At 47.3% G+C, this 21,668-nt stretch overlaps 2 protein-coding genes across 12 annotated transcripts; one reads left to right on the top strand and one right to left on the bottom strand.

Annotated features, from left to right (window-relative positions):
- Positions 1-335: 335 nt before the first annotated feature.
- On the bottom strand, positions 336-1,910 carry LOC130519722 (uncharacterized). Its single transcript, XM_057023251.1, has 2 exons — positions 1,511-1,910; positions 336-1,273 (listed from the first exon to the last, which is right to left on the bottom strand). Exon 2 carries the CDS (start codon positions 1,251-1,253, stop codon positions 612-614), a length of 642 nt encoding a protein of 213 aa, XP_056879231.1. The 5' UTR covers positions 1,254-1,273; positions 1,511-1,910; the 3' UTR covers positions 336-611.
- Positions 1,911-5,534: 3,624 nt separating this feature from the next.
- On the top strand, positions 5,535-19,134 carry LOC130519721 (polycomb protein SCMH1). 11 transcript variants are annotated; one of them, XR_008948442.1, is made up of 16 exons: positions 5,536-6,252; positions 6,667-6,762; positions 6,944-7,028; positions 7,105-7,182; positions 7,437-7,507; positions 7,584-7,818; positions 8,179-8,267; positions 8,420-8,666; positions 10,638-10,858; positions 11,841-12,011; positions 12,211-12,337; positions 14,371-14,571; positions 14,645-14,685; positions 14,763-14,815; positions 18,270-18,403; positions 18,485-19,134. XR_008948442.1 is itself a non-coding variant. In XM_057023249.1 (15 exons), exons 3-15 carry the CDS (start codon positions 7,004-7,006, stop codon positions 18,602-18,604), a joined length of 1,794 nt encoding a protein of 597 aa, XP_056879229.1. In that variant the 5' UTR covers positions 5,535-6,252; positions 6,667-6,762; positions 6,944-7,003; the 3' UTR covers positions 18,605-19,134. The 11 variants fall into 11 exon arrangements, 8 of the variants coding, with proteins under 8 accessions (XP_056879229.1, XP_056879230.1, XP_056879228.1 ...); XR_008948444.1 differs by lacking the exon at positions 18,485-19,134 and having other exon boundaries at positions 5,535-6,252; positions 14,349-14,571; XM_057023249.1 differs by lacking the exon at positions 14,645-14,685 and having other exon boundaries at positions 5,535-6,252; positions 14,349-14,571.
- The last annotated feature ends 2,534 nt before the right edge of the window (positions 19,135-21,668 follow it).

Below are 21,668 nucleotides of genomic sequence, written 5' to 3'. Positions count from 1 at the left end.
TAACTAACCGTTACCCTAACTAACCCTAACCCTAGAGGAACCCTAACTAACCCTAACCCTGACCCCTAACCCTAGAGTAACCCTAACCCTAACCAACCCTAACCCTAGAGAATCCCTAACCCTAACTAACCGTAACCCTAACTAACCCTAACCCTAGAGGAACCCTAACTAACCCTAACCCCTAACCAACCCTAACCCTAGAGGAACCCTAACTAACCCTAACCCTGACCCCTAACCCTAGAGTAACCCTAACCCTAACCAACCCTAACCCTAGAGAATCCCTAACCCTAACTAACCATAGCCCTAACTAAACCTAACCCTAACTAACCCTAACCCTAAGTACGAATGGAAATGTTTAGCTTTTGTTACCTGACATGTCAGAAATGCTCTATGCTACTGTGTTGGCTAAAAGGCTCATTTTGCTAACCCAGGGTCGGCAACCCGCGGCTCTCGACCTGCATCCAGCTCTTTAGCGCCGTCCTAGTGGCTCCCTGGAGCTTTTTCAAAAATATGAAAATGGAAAAAGATGGTGTGAATATATATTTAAAAAAAAAAAAATCTCTCTTCCTCGCCCTCCTGGGCGGTACCTCCTTCCTTCAGACCCGGGTCCTCTACCAGAGGCCTGGGAGTCTGAGGGTTCTGCGGAGGATCTTAGCTGTTCCTAGGACTGCGCTCTTCTGGACAGAGATCTCTGGTGTGGTTCCTGGTATCTGTTGGAGCCATCTACTCAGGTTGGGTGTTACTGCCCCTAGTGTCCCGATCACCACTGGGACCACTGGTGCCTTCATCCCCCACATTCTCTCCATCTCCTCCTTCAGTCCTCGGTACTTCTCCAGCTTCTCGTGTTCCTTCTTCCTGATGTTGCCATCATTGGGGATTGCTACATCTATCACCACCACTGTCTTCTGGTGTTTATCCACCACCACTATGTCAGGCTGGTTGGCCACCACCATCTTGTCAGTCTGGATCTGGAAGTCCCACAGGATCTTGGCCTGCTCGTTCTCCACCACTTTCGGAGGTGTCTCCCACCTGGTCCCTGGGACCTCCAGCCCATACTCAGTGCAGATGTTCCTGTATACTATGCCAGCCACCTGGTTATGCCGTTCCATGTATGCCTTGCCTGCCAGCATCTTGCACCCTGCTGTGATGTGCTGGACTGTCTCAGGGGCATCTCCACACCTGGGGTCTTGTCTGGTCTGGTAGACCCTGGCCTCTATTGCTCTGGTGCTCAGGGCCTGTTCTTGTGCAGCCATGATTAGTGCCTCTGTGCTGTCTTTCAATCCTTTGTCAGCCACTGGTATGTTTTCTCGATATCAGCCACTTCCTCAATTTGTCAGTGGTCCATTCCATGCATGGGCTTGTCCTTCCATGATAGCCCCTCAGGTTCCTCCTCCTTGGTGGGCTTTTGTTGCCTGAGGCATTCACTCAGCAGTGGGTCAGTGGGGGCCATCTTCTTGATGTATTCTTGAAGCCTTGTTGTTTCCTCTTGGACAGTAGTTCAGACACTAACCCTAACCATTACTAGTCCTCGGCCCCCTTCCTTTCGCTTTGTGTACAGCCTCAGGACACTGGACTTAGGGTGAAACCCTCCGTGCATGGTGAGGAGCTTCCTTGTCTTGATGTCAGTGGCTTGTATCTCTTCCAGTGGCCAGGGTATTATGCCAGCAGGGTATCTGATTACTGGCAGGGCATAGGTGTTTATGGCCTGGATCTTATTCTTACCATTCAGCTGACTTTTCAGGACCTGTATTAACCTCTGCAGGTATTTGGCTGTGGCTGACCTCCTAGCTGCCTCCTCGTGGTTACCATTTGCCTGTGGGATCCCCAGGTATTTGTAACTGTCCTGCACATCTGTGATGTTCCCTTCAGGTAGTTCAACCCCGTCAGTTGCGATCACCTTTCCCCTTCTAGATATCATCCGGCCACACTGACATCAAGCTTCGATTAAAGGTAGGGGCCATTAAATATTGTTATATAAATAGGTTCTTCTTGATATTTATTTTCTTGCTTTTCTGGTGGCTTTTTGGTTTAAACAGTGAAAAAATAAATATGAAACTAAAAGGTCTAATGAGTCAACATTTTAACCTCTCCTCCATTCTTCTGGTGAAAGTTGACATAAAAATGGAAATATAGAGAGGAATGTGGTAAAAATGTCACACAGGCCTTGACAAATATGCCAAAGTTCTCCAGCTTTCTCTCCAAGATGAGGGGCATCCAGTTACTATGGAGAAGTTAGTCGATCCTCTCAGAACGGCTCGCCACACTGGGCGCTGGCGTCACCTCGCTCTCCAAGAGTTGTTCCCCAAAAGTCTGTCAAAGCATGTGATAACGCACGGCAGCAACACTTCTGACAGATCCTCCAAAATATAGTTCACACAACCAAAAATCACACTCTTTATTCACAGCAACCTTAGAAGTATCACAAGTTGAGGAGGTCCTGAAGAGTCGGGTCAATTTATTAAACAACAGGTGACGCATCCATAACAAGAACGTGCAGTCGTGCATCGTTTGAAACCCTTTATCAGAGTTAATGTAAAAAACAGTATGTGCAGTGGCTTTAAGTGTGTGTGTGTGTGGTGTGTGTGTGTGTGTGATCACACATCTGGGTTAGGGTGTTGTCGATATTTGTGAATCGTCTTTTCAGCTGGAGCCCCAGATCAGAGAAGGCAGCCCTCTCCCTCCCCAACACTTTTCTTCCTTCTCTCATTAAAAATCGGCTCCTAATTAAATCCCACTTGAAAAGTCTTAAAGTCTCAGATTGATTCAATTTGCATTTCTGAACAGGGGGGGTGGGGGGGAGGACCCTCCTCTCCACCACCCACCCACCCAAATGTCTGTCCTAAGATGCTCCTGTTCTCTCCCTGCATGGGCCCCCCAGGGTGCCAGCAGAGTAGGAAGGCTGGATCGGAACATACATGTGTATATATACGTGTATATACATACATATATACATGTGTATATATACATACATATATACGGCATCACGAACGTGTCTCTGCAAACACGCCAGATGATTAGCATGAGCAAAGATATTCCTGTGCATGTAAGACAAAAGAAACAGTCGACAAAAGTACAGAAACAGTCAACAAGCAACGTGTGTGGAAATCCAAGAACACTCTAATAAAGAAAGCCACATTAAATAAAAGTAATAACTAACCCTACCCCTAACCTATTAAACCCTAACCCAACCCTAACCCTATTCCTAACCCAGTGAAATCAACAGTAACCCTAACCCTCTAACCCTAACCCTAACCCTAACCCTCCCACCTCTGACACCATGCATACAACTCCTAACCCTAACCCTAACTCTAACCCTAACCCTAAATCAACAGAAACTCTAACCCTATTCCTAACCCTATTCCTAACCCAACCCTAACCCTATTCCCAACCCTAACCCTATTCCCAACCAACTCTAACCCTAACCCTATTCCTAACCCTATTCCTAACCCAACCCTAACCCTATTCCTAACCCTATTCCTAACCCTATTCCTAACCCTATTCCCAACCCTAACCCTATTCCTAACCCTAACCCTATTCCCAACCCTAACCCTATTCCCAACCCTAACCCTATTCCCAACCCTAACCCTATTCCTAACCCTAACCCTATTCCTAACCCTAACCCTATTCCCAACCCAACTCTAACCCTAACCCTATTCCTAACCCTATTCCTAACCCAACCCTAACCCTATTCCTAACCCTAACCCTATTCCTAACCCTATTCCCAACCCTAACCCTATTCCTAACCTAACCCTATTCCCAACCCTAACCCTATTCCCAACCCTAACCCTATTCCCAACCCTACCCTATTCCTAACCCTAACCCTATTCCCAACCCTAACCCTATTCCTAACCCTAACTCTATTCCTAACCCTAACCCTATTCCCAACCCTAACCCTATTCCCAACCCTAACCCTATTCCTAACCCTAACCCTATTCCCAACCCTAACCCTATTCCTAAGCCTAACTCTATTCCTAACCCTAACCCCATCAAACCTGCTATCAGAGGCATCTGTAAATGAAAACAAAAGAATGTGACAGATTTAGTAAATACTTCTGTGATATTGTCTTTAGAATTCCAGTAAAGAGCAGATTTAACTTGTATTCTTGATGTTAGTAACTCTTATTTTGTGTCCACTGCTCTGATTGTCTCCATCAGTGCTGCTGTTAGTTAGTGAGGTTACTCAGTAGCTGTTTCTGTTGCCTGAGCAGCTGTTGCTTTATTGCCTCTATCATGATTATTACAAATGTTCACATGTTACTGAAGTAATTGCATCATTAAACCCTAACCCTAACTCTAACCCATTAAACCCTAACCTTAACCCATTAAACCCTTACTCTAACCCTAACTCTAACCCATTAAACCCTAACCCTCTAACCCATTAAACCCTAACCCATTAAACCCTAACCCATTTAACCCATTAAACCCTAACCCATTAAACCCTAACCCATTTAACCCATTAACCCTAACCCATTAAACCCTAACCCATTAAACCCTAACCCTCTAACCCATTTAACCCTAACCCATTAAACCCTAACCCTAACCCATTCAACCCTAACCCTAACCCATTAAACCCTAACCCATTAAACCCTAACCCATTCAACCCTAACCCTAACCCATTAAACCCTAACCCATTAAACCCTAACCCATTCAACCCTAACCCTAACCCATTAAACCCTAACCCATTAAACCCTAACCCAGGGAAAAGGAGCCTCTGCAGCTGCCTTTCAGCCTTCTTCTTTTCCCTAAAAGGGTTTATTTTTTAGGTTTTTCCTCACCCAGTTTAGGGGCCACGTCTGCAGATTTTTTAGTATTGACATGATCAGAAAGGATCAAATAAGTATTCAATTCTTCTCACTTTTTAAAGTATGTATATTACACGCAAAATTGCACCTGGAACTAATTGTCAGTTCTTAATCATTATCTAGCTCAGCATCACTGTAACTGTAATAGCCAATGTAGGGGGGGGGGGGATCGTTTGGACTAACAGACTGAAATTTAATGATTATTAAAGTGAAACTTTGAAAGCATGGAGAAGATTAAATAACCCACTGATGTCTGGGATATTTAGCCTTCTTTATAAAAAACAACACTGACCCCTACTGGTAGTAAGAGGATCACATAAAGTGATGAATACACTGTTCATTCGGATACCAAAAAGATAAAAACACTGTATAGCGCAATTTCTATGTTTGCATGTTCTCGAGCGTGCTGCTCAGGTGCGCGCTCGCGCGCGGATTGACTTTGATTCAATTAAAGCCGACAGGCGTGAAACGGGTCCAATCAGGCACGTGGACCCTGCCAATTAACCCGCTATTATCATATCCACATATGTATAATAAAAATATTTGAATACATTTTAAGAATAGCTAGACATATTTACATTTCTCGTGCTGAGACGTGCGCAGGTTGAAAATCAACTGATGTGGCATCATGTGGTGGCAATACCACAATGTGCCCACCAGGGGCAATACCACAATGTGCCCACCAGGGGCAATACCACAATGTGCCCACCAGGGGCAATACCACAATCTGCTCACCAGGGGGCTCCTCACAGTTTTGGGGAAAATGGCGGACTAACGCCTCGTCGCTAACGCTCTAAAGCAGGTAAACAAGAGTGGACAGCAAATCAGGCCCCGGGTGTGCTAATGCTAATATTTATAGTGAAGTGGCGGAGAAAGACCGGTCTAGCCTGAGCTATTACCCTTTAGAGAGAGTGAGTGTGTGTGTGTGTGTGTGTGTGTGTGTGTGCGCGCGCGTGTGCGCGCGACAGGGCAGACCGTCGCCTGCTGGACGTGGCGTTTCTGATCGGCTTTTATGAACGCCGGCTCACACGCACCGGCTCTCACACGCATCCGTGCACATGCAGCGCAGGAGAGGGCGGAGGGATCTCGTGTTCGCTGTGCGGTTTGAATGGAGCTCCACAACGTTGGATGCCGCCGCATTCTGGATGTAAACAAACCGGAGGTGATAAACAAGGGCGGCAGCAGGACCCGCAGCTTCCCGCCGTTCCTTCCCGGGGGAAAGACCTCCTCGCCGGCCCTCCCGACCTCCTCGCCGGCCCTCCGGACCTCCTCGCCGGCCCTCCCGACCTCCTCGCCGGCCGCTCTCACGCCGTCTCCCGGCCAGACGGAGAACCAGGAGCGGGCTGCTTTAGGTTGGACGCCATTCCTCTCGGTGGAGAAAAAGGCGCACTTTTATTGAAAAACGACATCATCCGTGAGGAGAAACGCAAAACGACGATGAAGTTTTAAGGTATGTAAGGAAATATTCAGCCTGACCTCTGAACCCCGTGATTGCTTTATTCGCTTTAAGATGTTGAAGCAGGTGATACATTTGTAACATTCCAGCTGGTTTTCTTGGTGTGGAAGCAAACTTCCTTTAATCTGGGGCTCAATCTTCCTCATTGTTTGACACGAATTCAACTTTTCCCTTCCTCTCCTCACTTTGGCTCATTTTGATCTTCACTATAGTGGCAACAAAGTCCACTTGCTTCTATTTAGGGTTAGTTTAGCCACTAATTTGGCCTAAGCGGTCCACAGCCCAAATATTCATCTTTTCTTCCCATCATAGATTAGATGTTGAGGACTTTGGCTTCCCTTTATAGCATAATTCCTCAAGGATTTAGTGAGATGTTCCATGAAACTCTTGTTGCTTCTTTCTTTTCAGGATCCCTCCAACAAGGTGAAGACTCTGTGATCATCATGTCATTTAATTGATGATTAATCCATAGTCACTGAGACGGAAGGTTTCCACCTCTAAATTGAGAAAAAAGCAGTAATATAATAGTTTTATTGCACGCCTCCATCGTTTATTCAGGCCTGCTCTGAAACGCTCTTTTACATTTCCATAAACTTTTCTCACATTTGCACTTTGTTAGTTGGTTGAAATATTGCTTTTTCCACACAATTGGGCCAATTCTTTTCACAATTTCACCCCCCCAGTTTCTCTCCACCTGTTTTGAAGGACGCCCCTGTGTTGTGAGCTTCGTCAGTATTACTGGAGTATGAGGAAACCTGCGCCACACAAACGTGAGGATTTGGCCTCACATCTTGTGTATTTGCGTTAAACTATATATGTTAATCGATTTATTTTACCATCTGGTAGCTCTAGAGTGGAAAGGTGACAGACAAATCAAGCATGCCCAGAGTGGAAGGTCCTCCCGAGTGTCCTCACAGCACCAAGGTAACTAATCTAACCGGGGTCAGGGTTAGGGTCAGAGTTAGGGGTCAGGGTTAGGGTCAGGGTCAGGGTCAGGAGTCCAGAAGCAAAATGTGCAGTGCCTTTCATTCAGGAAGATGGTCAATAATTAACACTTGTAAACAGTCCTTTTAAGCATACACGTATATTGTATACAAAATGCAGTTAATTGTAATGAGAGTTAATTGTAATAAGAGCAATGAATGTGTGTAATAGCTATGCTTTGCCGTGTTCTTCAGGCCATTTCAGTTGGGAGAAATACCTGAAAGAGACGGCTGCTATTGCTGCTCCATCTTCTTGCTTCAGACAGGTAATCATGCTTCCTCTTGATTTCGCTCACCTTTGCTGCGCCGCTCCACAACTCAGTTTCCCCCACCTTCACATAGAGCCCTGCACCTCCAATGAATGGGTTCAAAACGGGGATGAAGCTGGAGGCCCAGGACCCCCGTAACACCACATCGACCTGCATCGCCACTGTCGTGGGCTTGACAGGCTCACGTCTTCGGCTCAGGTTGGATGGGTCAGACAATAAGAATGACTTCTGGCGCCTGGTGGACTCCTCGGAGATACAGCCAATTGGCAGCTGTGAGAAGAATGGAGGCATGCTGCAGCCCCCCCTCGGTGAGCACATATGAACTTTACACTACTGACACTAATTACTAGTTTGGCTGGGAGCACAAAACACTTGTTTCAAGTTAATGCTTAAAAGTAACCTGGTGAAGCTTCTGTTGTTCCATAGAAAATGATTGTGGCACGTCACAATTTTAGGGTTAGGGTTGAGCCTAATTGCATATCTAAATCCCATAATCTATATTTGTGCTGCTTATAAAAGTATTATTTTCTTTGAGCTAGCTAATCAGGCTAATCAGTACTTCATGGAAGCAGAGGTTGTGTGTTTAACTTGGTCACCTTGGTGTTTGTAGCATCATTTGATCCAAAGCTCATGAAATTCAAATGAATCTTTGGTTTCCTCTTCAACAGGTTTCCGGCTCAATGCTTCATCCTGGCCCATGTTCCTCCTGAGAACATTAAATGGAGCTGAGATGGCGCCCTCTCGCATCTTTCATCAGGTAGGTGTGTCATGTCCCCGCAGATTCGCTGCTTCCAGAGAACAGTAGGATTTGTGTTATTTCTGTGCAGTTTCCTTACATAAAGGAACACACAGGTAATTACAAACTTGGCTTCATCGCCGATTTCCTTTTTCCACCTCAATGTTTCCCAGCAGGAGCCCCCCAGTCCAGAGAGGAACTACTTTAAAGTAGGCATGAAGCTGGAGGCTGTGGACCGTAAAAATCCCCACTTTATCTGCCCGGCCACCGTGGGTGCGCTGCGTGGCGCGGAGGTGCTGGTCACCTTTGATGGTTGGCAGGGGGCCTTTGATTATTACTGCCGCTTCGACTCACGCGACATCTTCCCTGTGGGCTGGTGCCACCTCACTGGAGACAACCTTCAGCCACCGGGCACTAAAGGTTTGGACCTACCAACACCACACTCACCCCATCAGACATTTTGGAACTGGGAGAAAATGCTTTTTGAGTTTTATTTTTTTCTAAATAAGCCATATGATGAGTGTCTGCTTGGAGAAAATGCTTTTTCATCTTCAGGCGATCTCACGTCTCAACATTCCACAGTTGATGTGGAATTTAAAAACAAATATTTCCAATATAGCGTTTCCCTATTCCTTCATGTTCTCACTGATTTAGCTGTTCTTTATATTCTTGCTCATTTTGAACAATACTCAATTGAATGCATTTAAGAGTTGTTGTTTGGCCTTTAAATCATGGATACAGTTATATATTTCAAGCATAATTTCAGCATATAGAGATGATACTTGTGTTTATTTATTCTTTAATTTAATATTCAATATGGTGTCTTAGATATTCCGGGCCAGCATGAGGAGCATGAGGCCTTGAGTAAGAGAACACACTTTGTCAGACCTAACCTGAAGTTATCGTGCACAATGACAACTGTTGTTAGAATTCCCAATATGTGAGGGAGTGGAAAAGTAAGGAGTACAACAGGAAGGAGGGACATGTGTTTACAGCCAGCCAGTGTTTTATGAAGGTCTGGCACTGACCCAGTTGGCAGACACGGATCCTGCCGTGGTAGAAATGAGCCTGGCTGCCCCACCACAGGCCTCTGGCACCCCTGGCCAACAGTCAGAGGAGCCGTCCCAGAGAAACCGAGAGATCTGGGCGATAGAGAAGATGGAGAGTAGAAGAAGAAAAACCAGACCTTTGCTGTGAATGGGGGACTCTTTATATTTATCTGTGGATGGTGGGAGGAGAAAAGGAAAGAGTTGAGCAAAAAAAGAGGAGCAGCTGAATCCAAGAGAAGCTACACAATGGTCGAGATATTTGGGCTCCTGTCAGGACTGTAAAGGTGAGTCAAGGCGGCACATTCAGCTCCACAGAGATTTAAAGCCGTTGGCACATCAGTGGTCGCCCATGTGAGCTCAACCAACAGAGATAGACCAAAGGAATATCAGGTTTGTGCAGTGCCAGCACTGCCATCTGCACTATGGATGTTAGCATCTCAAGCTGTCAGTGGTGTCTCTGTGCTAAAATGGTATATTAGCGCGCAGCTAATGATGAATGCAGTCACCTCGCAGGCTTTACGAAGGGTGGGAAACACACGCTTCTTAGCTCTCAGAGGCGTAAATGTTAACCAAATGCTAACTGAATCAAATCTAATCAAGTTAAGACTTTTCCAAAACCAAGGATTAAAGTAGTTCCCAATTTCAGAGCATGAAATCACATCACTGCCTCATGAAGCCGAAATACCGCTGGGGAAAAGATGTAAAAAAGACAGAAGAAAATAGTTGTTTCTCCAGCGTGCTAGAAAAGCTACATGTAATAAGACCTTTACCTGTGCTCAACCTTCTCCCTCCCTGGGCTTCCAGAGCAGAATCACCTGGACCTGAAAGGCCAGGTCTCTCCTCCCTCCTGGTGTTCATTTGAAAAGAACCCTTAAGCTGTCTGTTGCTTTGATATTGGCTGTGAGTTCCATTCTACTGATATCAGGCCGGTCGTCTGTCTTGCGTGAGATTTAGAGAAATGCTGCGTATCACCAAAAAATGTTGAAACATTTCAAGTCTCCTGACGGCCGGACATTCTGATGTGACCTCCAACCGTCTTTCTTTGAGAAGCACACTTGAGACTGAGATCCTTTGGCTTGGAATGACATGATGTTCAAGCTAGCAAGACTGTTTGTCCTCTGTTTGTGTGCTCGTGCCGTGCGCCGTAGCTTCCAAAAGAGATGCTTTTGGTCACAAGAGAAACGGCTGACAACCTTCCCTGTTGAAGCTCTTCATTTAACAGAAGATGTGTTCACTTTTGATTAAACTCTCATTTTTACTTGGATCCATGAAATGATTCTGATGGGTGGTCTGTAGTATCTGCCTTGTCTCGGGGTTTCCCACCTTTCGTACTGTGGAACAGTGACAGAGGGACGTTTGCAGAGCTTAGCTATGCACCCCAATCCCACTGCAGGCAGCAGACTTCCAGGTCAGAAAGGACGCCAGCCGGGGCGCAGAAAGACCAAGGTTGCGGATGCCTGGGGTCAGAAGACTTCGCTGTCGGGACTAGCTGGCCTCCGATCGACGAAAGATCCCGAGCCTGTCACCTTCCCCAAGAAACGAGGGCCCAGGCCAGGCAGTAAGGTATGATGCTGGACACATTGGCAGGCAGCCGTTGAGAACTCGACTGAGCATAATAATGAGGGCTGCACTGCATTATTGGGTTAGCTGCTGGAATACAAATGGAAAATGATTATAGACCTCCTAATCATGCTATAAAGCATAACTACATCTCAAAGAAAACACGTGTATCTGGAGGGAAAGTAGTGTTGTTGATGACTGTAGGCCCACTCCTGACATTTTACTCATTATATTTCAATTAACCATTTTGTTGTTTTCAACAACACAAATGACTTCCCATGATTGGCTGAGATGGAGTCCGATGACTTTTTGGAGGCAGCTTTCATCAGGAACTGCCACTGCTGGCCTCGCCCCTCCTGGAAAAACAGGCACCTGTCCATCTCCGGACATTGGTGCTTCTGGTCCGGTGTGGACCAGCTCCAACGTCAGACTAGCTCATGGTCGGCACATAAACTAGCTCAAGTCTCGGTGTGTGTCTCGCTTTTTTGTTTTGCTTTTGCGGGTGTCGGTATCGTGATGACGGTGGTGGGGAAGCTGTTGCTGGGGGAATCTGAACTGCTCCTTCAGCCCCACCCATAATCAAGTCAGTTTTTTTAATCGTTAGCCTAGACACATTGGCCAAAGCCTAGAGACAGAGACAAGCCGATATTTAGAGGGTTCAGTCATTCATTACTTATCATGTCGAGTGTCATTGTTATTAGGGGACTAGTGGTAGTAGGGCATGGTACCGGGACACCCTCAGAGGTGCCCTTGAGTAGGTGACAAACCCCCATACTGCACGCACAGGTCCCTGGATGTACTGGCCTGGGTGCACCTTGCCTCCAGCGCCATCCCTGTGACCCCGATTAAACCAGTCCATCAAAGAGAAAAGTCATTTTTGTTGTTTTATAATAACGGCTATTGGTGCTTCATCTATTATCATTATTAATATTGTTGTTATATTGACTATATCGTAGTGGTCGACCTCACTGTCTCCCCCTCACAGTTGAGTTGGGGAAAGAGAGCTGGCTGGCTGGAAGCTGTCATAGCTGGACCAGGGCGACCCAGAGGCAGACTACCCACCAACTGGGTGCAGAGAATAGCTGCCCAGCAGGCTCCGGCTTCAGGAGAACATATCAGAATCCCAAAGAAAAGAGGGCCTAAGCCAGGTCGCAAGGTACATGTGCACGTTGTCAGCTCGGAATTACCCAACCTTTAGTTTCATTACATTTTATTGACTGTACACTGTTGACAAATCCTAACTTCAGAGTCAGAAATCTGTCCAGTTATAGAAGGTTTGTCAATATTGAGTAGCATCTTTTTTGTGTATTTCTGAGCCCAACAATAAATGATCTAAATGTGTGTTTCTATCAAAGAGAAAAAGAGGCGTTGTGCCTAATCCAGTCCCCACGTCTCCAATGACAAGCACCCCAGAGCCTGGCGCCAGTACTGTGCCCCTGGACAATGCCACCATCCCCAAGTCTGCACTACCGGCCCCAACAGGTACACAACATCCACAGCCCATAATACACTGTACTGCACCGGCAGATGTGGGGTATGTGTAGGGTGGTATGCAAAAGTTATGGCACATCTGGTCAAACTTTCTGAAAAGAGGGAAGATGAAATGATTTCTAAGATGCATAAAGTTACAGAAAGCACATTCCCTTTTGGGGGTGCCGGGCCCCCTGATACGGGCCGTCCGCTCCCTGTTCGATCGGTGTCAGAGTCCGGTCCGCAGTGCTGCAGTAAGTCGAACTCGTTTCCGGTGAGGGTTGGTCTCCGCCAGGGCTGCCCTGTGTCACCGATTCTGTTCGTGACTTTTATGGACAGAATTTCTAGGTGCAGTCGTGGTGTTGAGGGGGTCCGGTTTGGTGACCTCAGGATCGGGTCTCTGCTCTTTGCAGATGATGTGGTCCTGTTGGCGTCATCGGCCCGTGACCTCCAACGATCACTGGATCAGCGACTGGGATGAGAATCAGCACCTCCAAATCCAAGGCCATGGTTCTGAACCGGAAAAAGGTGGAGTGCCTTTTCCGGGTCAAGGAGGAGATCCTGCCCCAAGTGGAGGAGTTCAAGTACCTCGGGGTCTTGTTCACGAGTGAGGGAAGAATGGAGCAAGAGGTCGACAGGCGGACCGGTGCGGCGTCCGCAGTAATACGGACGCTGCACCGGTCCGTAGGGGGGAAAAGATTTATCGGTCGATCTTCGTTCCTACCCTCACCTATGGCCATGACCTTTGGGTAATGACCGAAAGAACAAGATCACGGGTACAAGCGTCTGAAATGAGCTTCCTCCGTAGGGTGGCTGGGCCCTCCCTTAGAGAGGGGGAGAAGCTCTGCCATCCGGGAGGAGCTCGGAGTAGAGCCGCTGCTCCTCCACCCCCTGGACGCCTCCCTGGTGAGGTGTTCAGGGCATGTTCCTCTGGTACGAGGCCCCCGGGAAGACCCAGGACCCTCGACTGGTCTGGGAACGCCTGGGGATCCCTCCGGACGAGCTGGAGGAAGTAGCTGGGGGGAGGGAAGTCTGGGCCCCGCTGCTTAGGCTGCTGCCCCCGCGACCCGACCCCGGATAAGGGTTAGAGGGATGATGGATGGATGGATGGATGGATGGATGGATGGATGGATGGATGGATGGATGATAAACACCACAAGCCGACACTTGACACCATAATGTTTTATGAGATGTATGTTTTCTTGCCCTTATGACATGAACTGTTCTTGCTCCTGTTCCTGTCCCCGTCCCCTGTTCCTGTTCCTGTCCTTGTCCCTGCCCCTGTCTCCTGTGCCTGTCCCTGTTCTTGTTCCTGTCCCTGTGCCTGTTCTTGTCCCTGTTCCTGCCCCCGTCCCGTCCCTGTCCTTGTTCCTGCCCCTGCACCTGTCCCTGTCCTTGTTCTTGCCCCTGTTCCTGTCCTTGTCCCTGTTCCTGCCCCCGTCCCGTCCCTGTCCTTGTTCCTGCCCCTGCACCTGTCCCTGTCCTTGTCCCTGCACCTGTCCCTGTTCCTGCCGCTGTCCCCCGTCCCTGTGCATGTTTAACGTTTTGCCTTTTGGAGATTCTTTCATTTTCCCCTCGCCTAACTGTGACGTACATGAACAGAAATGTGGACCAGGGTTAGGGTTAGCATTAGGGTTAGTGGTAGGGTTAGCATTAGGGTTAGGGTCAGGGTTAGTGGTAGGGTTAGCATTAGGGTTAGTGGTAGGGTTAGCATTAGGGTTAGGGTCAGGGTTAGTGGTAGGGTTAGCATTAGGGTTAGTGGTAGGGTTAGCATTAGGGTTAGGGTCAGGGTTAGCATTAGGGTTGGTGGTAGGGTTAGCATTAGGGTTAGTGGTAGGGTTAGCATTAGGGTTAGTGGTAGGGTTAGCATTAGGGTTAGTGGTAGGGTTAGGGTCAGGGTTAGTGGTAGGGTTAGCATTAGGGTTAGTGGTAGGGTTAGGGTTAGGGTTAGTGGTAGGGTTAGGGTTAGGGTTAGTGCCTGAACTTTAGCGGGAGGACTGTATCTGTCACTACTAACCATCAGTTTTGGGTTCTCTGTCCCCTAGTTTGTGTTTATTTGAACAAATTTGGGAAGGTAGGACCCCATTTAGACCAGCAGCGGATTCAGCAGCTCCCGGACCACTTTGGGCCAGGCGGCGCCTCCTCGGTGCTCCAGCAGTGTGTTCAGGCCTTTGTGGACTCTGCTCATCATCAGGCCACTGCCTTTGGCTGCCTCAGGTCTGGACAAGGCGGTGGAATCATTTCAGGTGACTCCCTTTTTCAGCCGGGTATAAAACCAATGAATGTGCACGTCAGTTAACCTCACTTTTGTCCACCTAGCATATTTTGACCAGCAGCAGCACACCCTGACTCTGCCCACAGTCAGTAGCGTCACCTATGCACTCCGATTCCTGGAAAAACTCTGTCACAGCCTTCAGTGCGATCCTCTGTTTTGCAGCCAGCCTGTAGCCAGAGGAGGCGTGCACTCCGAGAGCCGTGCACACACACCGGGTGAGTGTTCCTGATTGGCTGAAGAGAGATTCACTCTGATGAGTGTGTGACCACATGGTGTGCAACAGTTAATCATATTAAAGGTGTATATGGTATATTTCATCATAGATCATAGAATCAAATGTTAAACGGTTTATGAGACCCAAAACTGGCACCTGAATGATGGCAGAGAAAAATGCAAATGAGTGGAGCTGTGAATTTGAAAGGCTTCATCAAGGCCCAGCAGAATAAAATAAAAATGTAGAAATACAATATATCTCTATGTCTAGTGTCAAGAATCTAAATGATGTTTAGATTCCTGAGAGAAAAGAGGCACCCGAATGAGGGAGAGGAAACTTCTAACTGTACCTGTGTCCCTTATCTGTGTTGGGGGGTTGGAGAGATGGTTTGGAGACCCTCATAACAGGCTCAGGTCAACGAGGCAAAGGTTAGGGTTAGAACAGTTGCCCCCTCAGAGGGTTAGGGTTAGAACAGTTGCCCCCTCAGAAGTTAGGGTTAGAACAGTTACCCCCTCAGAGGGTTAGGTTAGAACAATTACCCCCTCAGAGGGTTAGGTTAGAACAGTTGCCCCCTCAGAGGGTTAGGTTAGAACAGTTACCCCCTCAGAGGGTTAGGGTTAGAACAGTTGCCCCCTCAGAGGGTTAGGGTTAGAACAGTTGCCCCCTCAGAGGGTTAGGGTTAGAACAGTTACCCCCTCAGAGGGTTAGGGTTAGAACAGTTACCCCCTCAGAGGGTTAGGTTAGAACAGTTACCCCCTCAGAGGGTTAGGTTAGAACAGTTGCCCCCTCAGAGGGTTAGGTTAGAACAGTTACCCCCTCAGAGGGTTAGGGTTAGAACAGTTGCCCCCTCAGAGGGTTAGGGTTAGAACAGTTACCCCCTCAGAAGTTAGGGTTAGAACAGTTACCCCCTCAGAGGGTTAGGTTAGAACAATTACCCCCTCAGAGGGTTAGGTTAGAACAGTTGCCCCCTCAGAGGGTTAGGTTAGAACAGTTACCCCCTCAGAGGGTTAGGGTTAGAACAGTTGCCCCCTCAGAGGGTTAGGGTTAGAACAGTTGCCCCCTCAGAGGGTTAGGGTTACCTCCTGCCTCCTTACCTCCTGCCCTAACCCTGACCCTTTACCTCCTTCCCTAACCCTAATCCTGACCCTTTACCTCCTGCCCTAACCCTAACCCTGACCCTTACCTCCTGCCTCAACCCTAACCCTGATCCTTTACCTCCTCCCTAACCCTGACCCTTTACCTCCTGCCAACCTAACCCTGACCCTTTACCTCTGCCCCAACCCTAACCCTGACCCTTTACCTCCTGCCCTAACCCTAACCCTGACCCTTTACCTCCTGCCCTACCCTAACCCTGACCCTTTCCTCCTGCCCCAACCCTAACCCTGACCCTTTACCTCCTGCCCCAACCCTGACCCTTTACCTCCTGACCTAACCCTAACCCTGACCCTTTACCTCCTGCCCCAACCCTAACCCTGACCCTTTACCTCCTGCCCCAACCCTAACCCTAACCCTTTACCTCCTGCCCTAACCCTAACCCTGACCCTTACCTCCTGCCCCAACCCTAACCCTGACCCTTTACCTCCTGCCCTAACCCTAACCCTGACCCTTTACCTCCTGCCCCAACCCTAACCCTGACCCTTTACCTCCTGCCCCAACCCTGACCCTTTACCTCCTGACCTAACCCTAACCCTGACCCTTTACCCCCTCCTGCCCCAACCCTAACCCTGACCCTTTACCTCCTCCCCCCACCTCCTGCCCCAACCCTAACCCTGACCCTTTACCTCCTGCCCCAACCCTAACCCTGACCCTTTACCTCCTGCCCCAACCCTAACCCTAACCCTTTACCTCCTGCCCTACCCTAATCCTGACCCTTTACCTCCTGCCCCAACCCTAACCCTGACCCTTTACCTCCTGCCCTAACCCTAACCCTGACCCTTTACCTCCTGCCCTAACCCTAACCCTGACCCTTTACCTCCTGCCCTAACCCTAACCCTGACCCTTTACCCCTCCTCCCCGACCCTAACCCTGACCCTTTACCTCCTCCCCGACCCTAACCCTGACCCTTACCTTTACCTCCTGCCCTAACCCTAACCTGACCCTTTACCTCCTGCCCCAACCCTAATCCTGACCCTTACCACCTCCTGCCCCAACCCTAATCCTGACCCTTTACCTCCTGCCCCAACCCTAACCCTGACCCTTTACCTCCTGCCCCAACCCTAACCCTGACCCTTTACCTCCTGCCCCAACCCTAACCCTAACCCTGACCCTTTACCTCCTGCCCCAACCCTAACCCTGACCCTTTACCTCCTGCCCTAACCCTAATCCTGACCCTTTACCTCCTGCCCTAACCCTGACCCTTTACCCCCACCCTCCTGCCCCAACCCTAACCCTAACCCTGACCCTTTACCTCCTGCCCCAACCCTAACCCTGACCCTTTACCACCTCCTGCCCTAACCCTAACCCTGACCCTTTACCTCCTGCCCCATCTCAGTCTCATCTCAGTCTCAACTGCAGACAGGAAGTGTCCCTCTGAGCTGGTTCAGCACAATTTCACAGGTCGGAACAAAGATGAAGATTCAGAAGAAATCAGTGATTATCACAGTTGAATTTAAGCCACGGTCTACTCTGATCTACTCTGATCTACTCTGATCTAATCTAATCTACTCTGATCTAATCTACTCTGATCTACTCTAATCTACTCTGATCTAATCTAATCTACTCTAATCTACTCTGATCTACTCTGATCTAATCTACTCTGACCTAATCTACTCTGATCTACTCTGATCTAATCTAATCTACTCTGATCTAATCTAATCTACTCTGATCTAATCTACTCTGATCTGATCTAATCTACTCTGATCTAATCTAATATACTCTGATCTAATCTACTCTGATCTAATCTAATCTACTCTGACCTAATCTACTCTGATCTACTCTGATCTAATCTAATCTACTCTGATCTAATCTAATATACTCTGATCTAATCTACTCTGATCTAATCTAATCTACTCTGATCTAATCTACTCTGATCTAATCTACTCTGACCTAATCTACTCTGATCTACTCTGATCTAATCTAATCTACTCTGATCTAATCTAATCTACTCTGATCTAATCTAATATACTCTGATCTAATCTAATCTACTCTGATCTAATCTAATATACTCTGATCTAATCTACTCTGATCTAATCTAATCTACTCTGATCTAATCTACTCTGATCTATCTACTCTCAATCTACTCTGATCTAATCTAATCTAATCTACGCTTTTTCTTTGGGGCCTGACGAGTCGTGACAGAGATGTAATGAGGTTCTTTTAATGGTGTTTTTAAAGACATTGATGACGCATTTATTCACTAATTAAGTGTTTCATTTGTAATTATGTGCTGCAGGCATTAGATTGGGGGCCTAGCCTAGCCTAGCCTAGCCTAGCCTAACCTTGTGGCGTGTCTTCAGGGGTTATCAGGGTCCAGGAACGCCCACAGCCTGGTGGCGGAGACCCCACCCTCTGGACAGTCGATGATGTCATGCGCTTCATCAGAGAGAGTGACCCTTTGCTGGCCCCCCATGCTGACCTTTTCAGAAAACATGTACGTTTATAGAGAGCGCTCCTCTGAGCCCTGTGCTTCCATCCCTTCAGAGATCGCTGACCTTTTTCCTCTCTGCTGCAGGAGATTGACGGCAAAGCCCTGCTGCTGCTGCGTAGCGACGCCATGATGAAGTACATGGGTTTGAAGCTCGGCCCTGCGCTCAAACTCACGTTCCACATTGACAAGCTCAAACAGGCTTGAGGAGATTCCTCCTATCTTAACAAATTCTGAAGCTCTCAACAGCCGCTCAGCCAGTGAGGAAGATTTCTTCTGTGTAGCACGACCCAGCCTCGAGGCAGCAGGACATTTTCTAGGGTTCAATAAAAGTTGGGTTACTTGATGGCTCCTGACCATTTTACGGTGTTTTTATGTTCCAGTTGGAGTAACCAGCACATTTCTTATTCGTATGGAGGAATTTCTGTATGTTTGTGATGTTTTTAAGCTCTTGGTGTGGCATAAGTTAGAGATTAGTCAACCCTACACTAGCACTACATGCATCCCCATAGCAACTGAAATGGTAGTTATGGGATTAAAAATGTATTGCAAAAGAAGAAGCACTAATAATAATGCTGTTGAGTAAATACAGCCATGGGCAAATGTCTTTACTGCTCCTATTTTGGTAACTGTCATTGTTATTTCTACTTTTTAAATTTTATACTATATCATTAGAGCTCCTACAGGCAGAGCCTTATGATACTTAATGACGTTCAATAAATATTTAATAATTTAAATTTGGGCTCATTTTGTCCTTCGGCAGTTTGTAATTACGTTTTCGATAGTTCGCCAGCAGGTGGCAGCACAGTGCTGCGCACGAGTCTGCCTCCTGTTTCTCAATGGCCGCCGGTCACGTGTTGAAGCCCGTGGTCACGTGTTGAAGCCCAGGCTAACCTGCCAGGTATTTTTACACCATGCAAAGGTTCTATACTTCATGTACATACTTGTCAACATGTGGCCTCCTCAGCACAGGTTTTGTGCCACGATGTGCTTATTTATTTTTTTCGATTATTTAAAGGTCCGATCTGTTTTTGATGCCATTTCTAGTAAATATGTGTGTCGTCGTTTCTGTCCATTGGCTGTCCATCTTGTACAAAAAACAAAAACCCTCTATTGAATTAACAACAGCAAAAAAGGCTGAATCCTTGGTTTGAAAATACGTTTTTGCTGTAAATCCTGATGTAAAACTAGATTCCACTTCAAATGTGAGTATGAATGCAGGTCTGTGTTTGAGACAGCACATGATTCCCAGTCTGGCCCGAGTCTTCATCCTTGGAGCGCCTGGATGAAGTGTGATTACAGCTAAAGTGCTTCTTGGTTCTTCTGAGGAGCTAGTTTTTAAACTTATGACACCACAAATTTGACTTTCTTTTTTTCTGAAGAGAAAAAAAGGCTTACAAAATCAGACATAAAAATGGAATTGAGTACACTTGTAGGGTGTACACGCATGTGTAGTGTTTTACTCCACGGTTGTGTCTTAATGTTGTGAAACTTTAGGGGAAATCTGCTTGTGAGATTAAACCATAGCCTCCAACAGCTGTATGAAGAAAAAAGAGAAGTGTGACAGTTTCGGTGTGCCTGAAAGGAAGTTTTGTGGCCTCGTCGTTTAGTCATAACGATGAGAAAAACAACTGTATTGCTTGAGCTGTCACCCTAGCAAAATGTGGCTGCACACTGTGCACCCACGACTGGTTCCTGGCTAGTTTTAAGACAATGCCATTGATACTATTGCCAGAACGCTACTATCTCATTGGTCAACAGCGAACTAAAGCTATCGGGTTAAAGAAGCAAATCATGCTGTAGGGAGATAAAGCAAATCCTTTAAACAACATACATGTCCTGAAGTATTCCTGATATCCACCCCAAAGCTCATCCTTTTATCCACTGGCGGTCCTGAGAACCAGCAGGTGTCTCCGGGTTCAAAAACAATTAGTTTAGAGAATATGGAGCTTTTCCATGTAATACTTGTAAATCCTGACAAAAGCTGCTCTCCAGCATTTGATTAATCTGCATCCTATAGCTGGTTGTTCTGTCTTTGCTAGCATGTAACCGTCACCAGATTAGGCTTAAATCTAACGAGGACGTTACACAGTAACCAGAGCTTCCCTGCGTGGTGCCAAAGAGCCTCTGGCAGAGTTTAGATGATTCCCTGGGAATGGTTGAACGGCTGGAACGAAGGCAGGGAACAGTGGCGTCACATGTTGCTGCCATCAACAGAACATTTCATGTTTTGAGCCTAAAGGGGGGTAATATTTGCATTATGTGATGCAGGTGCACATATCAACGACTTCTGGGTGGTCCGTTTGTTTTCCTGCTGAAAATAAATAAAATTGCAAAATGCTACTGTACAAGAGAAAAAACTGCTTCAACCCCTAAAACTACCTAACATCTACGAATTTGGGAAAAAAAAGACTTGAGAGTTTGACCAAGGCTTATTACAAAGTGGGTCTATGGCTGAAGAGCCCAGCTCTGCTCAAGCCTTCGATATGTTCTTCGATATGTTCCTCATTCTCAGGACATCGTTGAGCTACGCACGAACACAGGAAAGGGTGCAAGGAAATAAATGATTTAGACGTCCACTTCAAAGAGCTGGCAAGCCATTGGAGCCCGGATTTGGGGGGGCTGAAGAAATTCAAAGTTGGGGAAGTTTAGGGGAGGAGCTGCCAGTCACGAGGCAACGTCGGGGTCACCTGCCCCCACGTGCCTGAATCAGCCTTAGCTGTAAAATGTACATTAAAATATCCAACGCCAAACTATAGAACTGGGATAACAGAGAACTGGGATAACTGGTAGAACTATAGAACTGGGATAACAGAGAACTGGGATAACTGGTAGAACTATAGAACTGGGATAACTGACTGGCTCCCTTTGTGGTATCCTGGCGCCCTGCTTGTTCTGGGCTTTATGTTCTGTAGAGTCGAGCCCATCTGACCCGGTTCTCCTCAGGCCCGGGAATGTGACCCCAGGGTTTGTGTCCCAACCTCCTTGATGAGTTTCCGTGGTCTTCAAATTGTTTCTCACCGTAAAAGAGATCCTGACATTTTTCTCCACCTCACAGCTTCTACCAGGACGGAAGTGTTGGTTGGTGACATCATGTTGAGAGTTCAGGGTGGAGCTGGAGAGGCTGAAGAAGAGAGCTCAGGGTGGAGCTGGAGAGGCTGAAGAAGAGAGCTCAGGGTGGAGCTGGAGAGGCTGAAGAAGAGAGCTCAGGGTGGAGCTGGAGAGGCTGAAGAAGAGAGTTCAGGGTGGAGCTGGAGAGGCTGAAGAAGAG

This window comes from Takifugu flavidus, unplaced genomic scaffold (assembly GCF_003711565.1).
Source record: "Takifugu flavidus isolate HTHZ2018 unplaced genomic scaffold, ASM371156v2 ctg141, whole genome shotgun sequence".
In the NCBI taxonomy this organism is placed as follows: domain Eukaryota; kingdom Metazoa; phylum Chordata; class Actinopteri; order Tetraodontiformes; family Tetraodontidae; genus Takifugu; species Takifugu flavidus.
The sequence above is the reverse complement of the archived record's forward strand: the minus strand, read 5'-3'. Positions and strand labels throughout refer to the sequence as shown.

Bases quoted from the DNA above. Each gene is read 5' to 3' on its own strand.
- LOC130519722 (XM_057023251.1), bottom strand. From the start codon at position 1,253: ATGGCTGCACAAGAACAGGCCCTGAGCACCAGAGCAATAGAGGCCAGG.
- LOC130519721 (XM_057023243.1), top strand. From the start codon at position 7,004: ATGAGGAAACCTGCGCCACACAAAC. The intron at 7,508-7,583 runs GTAATCATGCTT...ACCTTCACATAG, and splicing joins CATCTTCTTGCTTCAGACAG to AGCCCTGCACCTCCAATGAA. The intron at 7,819-8,178 runs GTGAGCACATAT...CCTCTTCAACAG, and splicing joins CATGCTGCAGCCCCCCCTCG to GTTTCCGGCTCAATGCTTCA.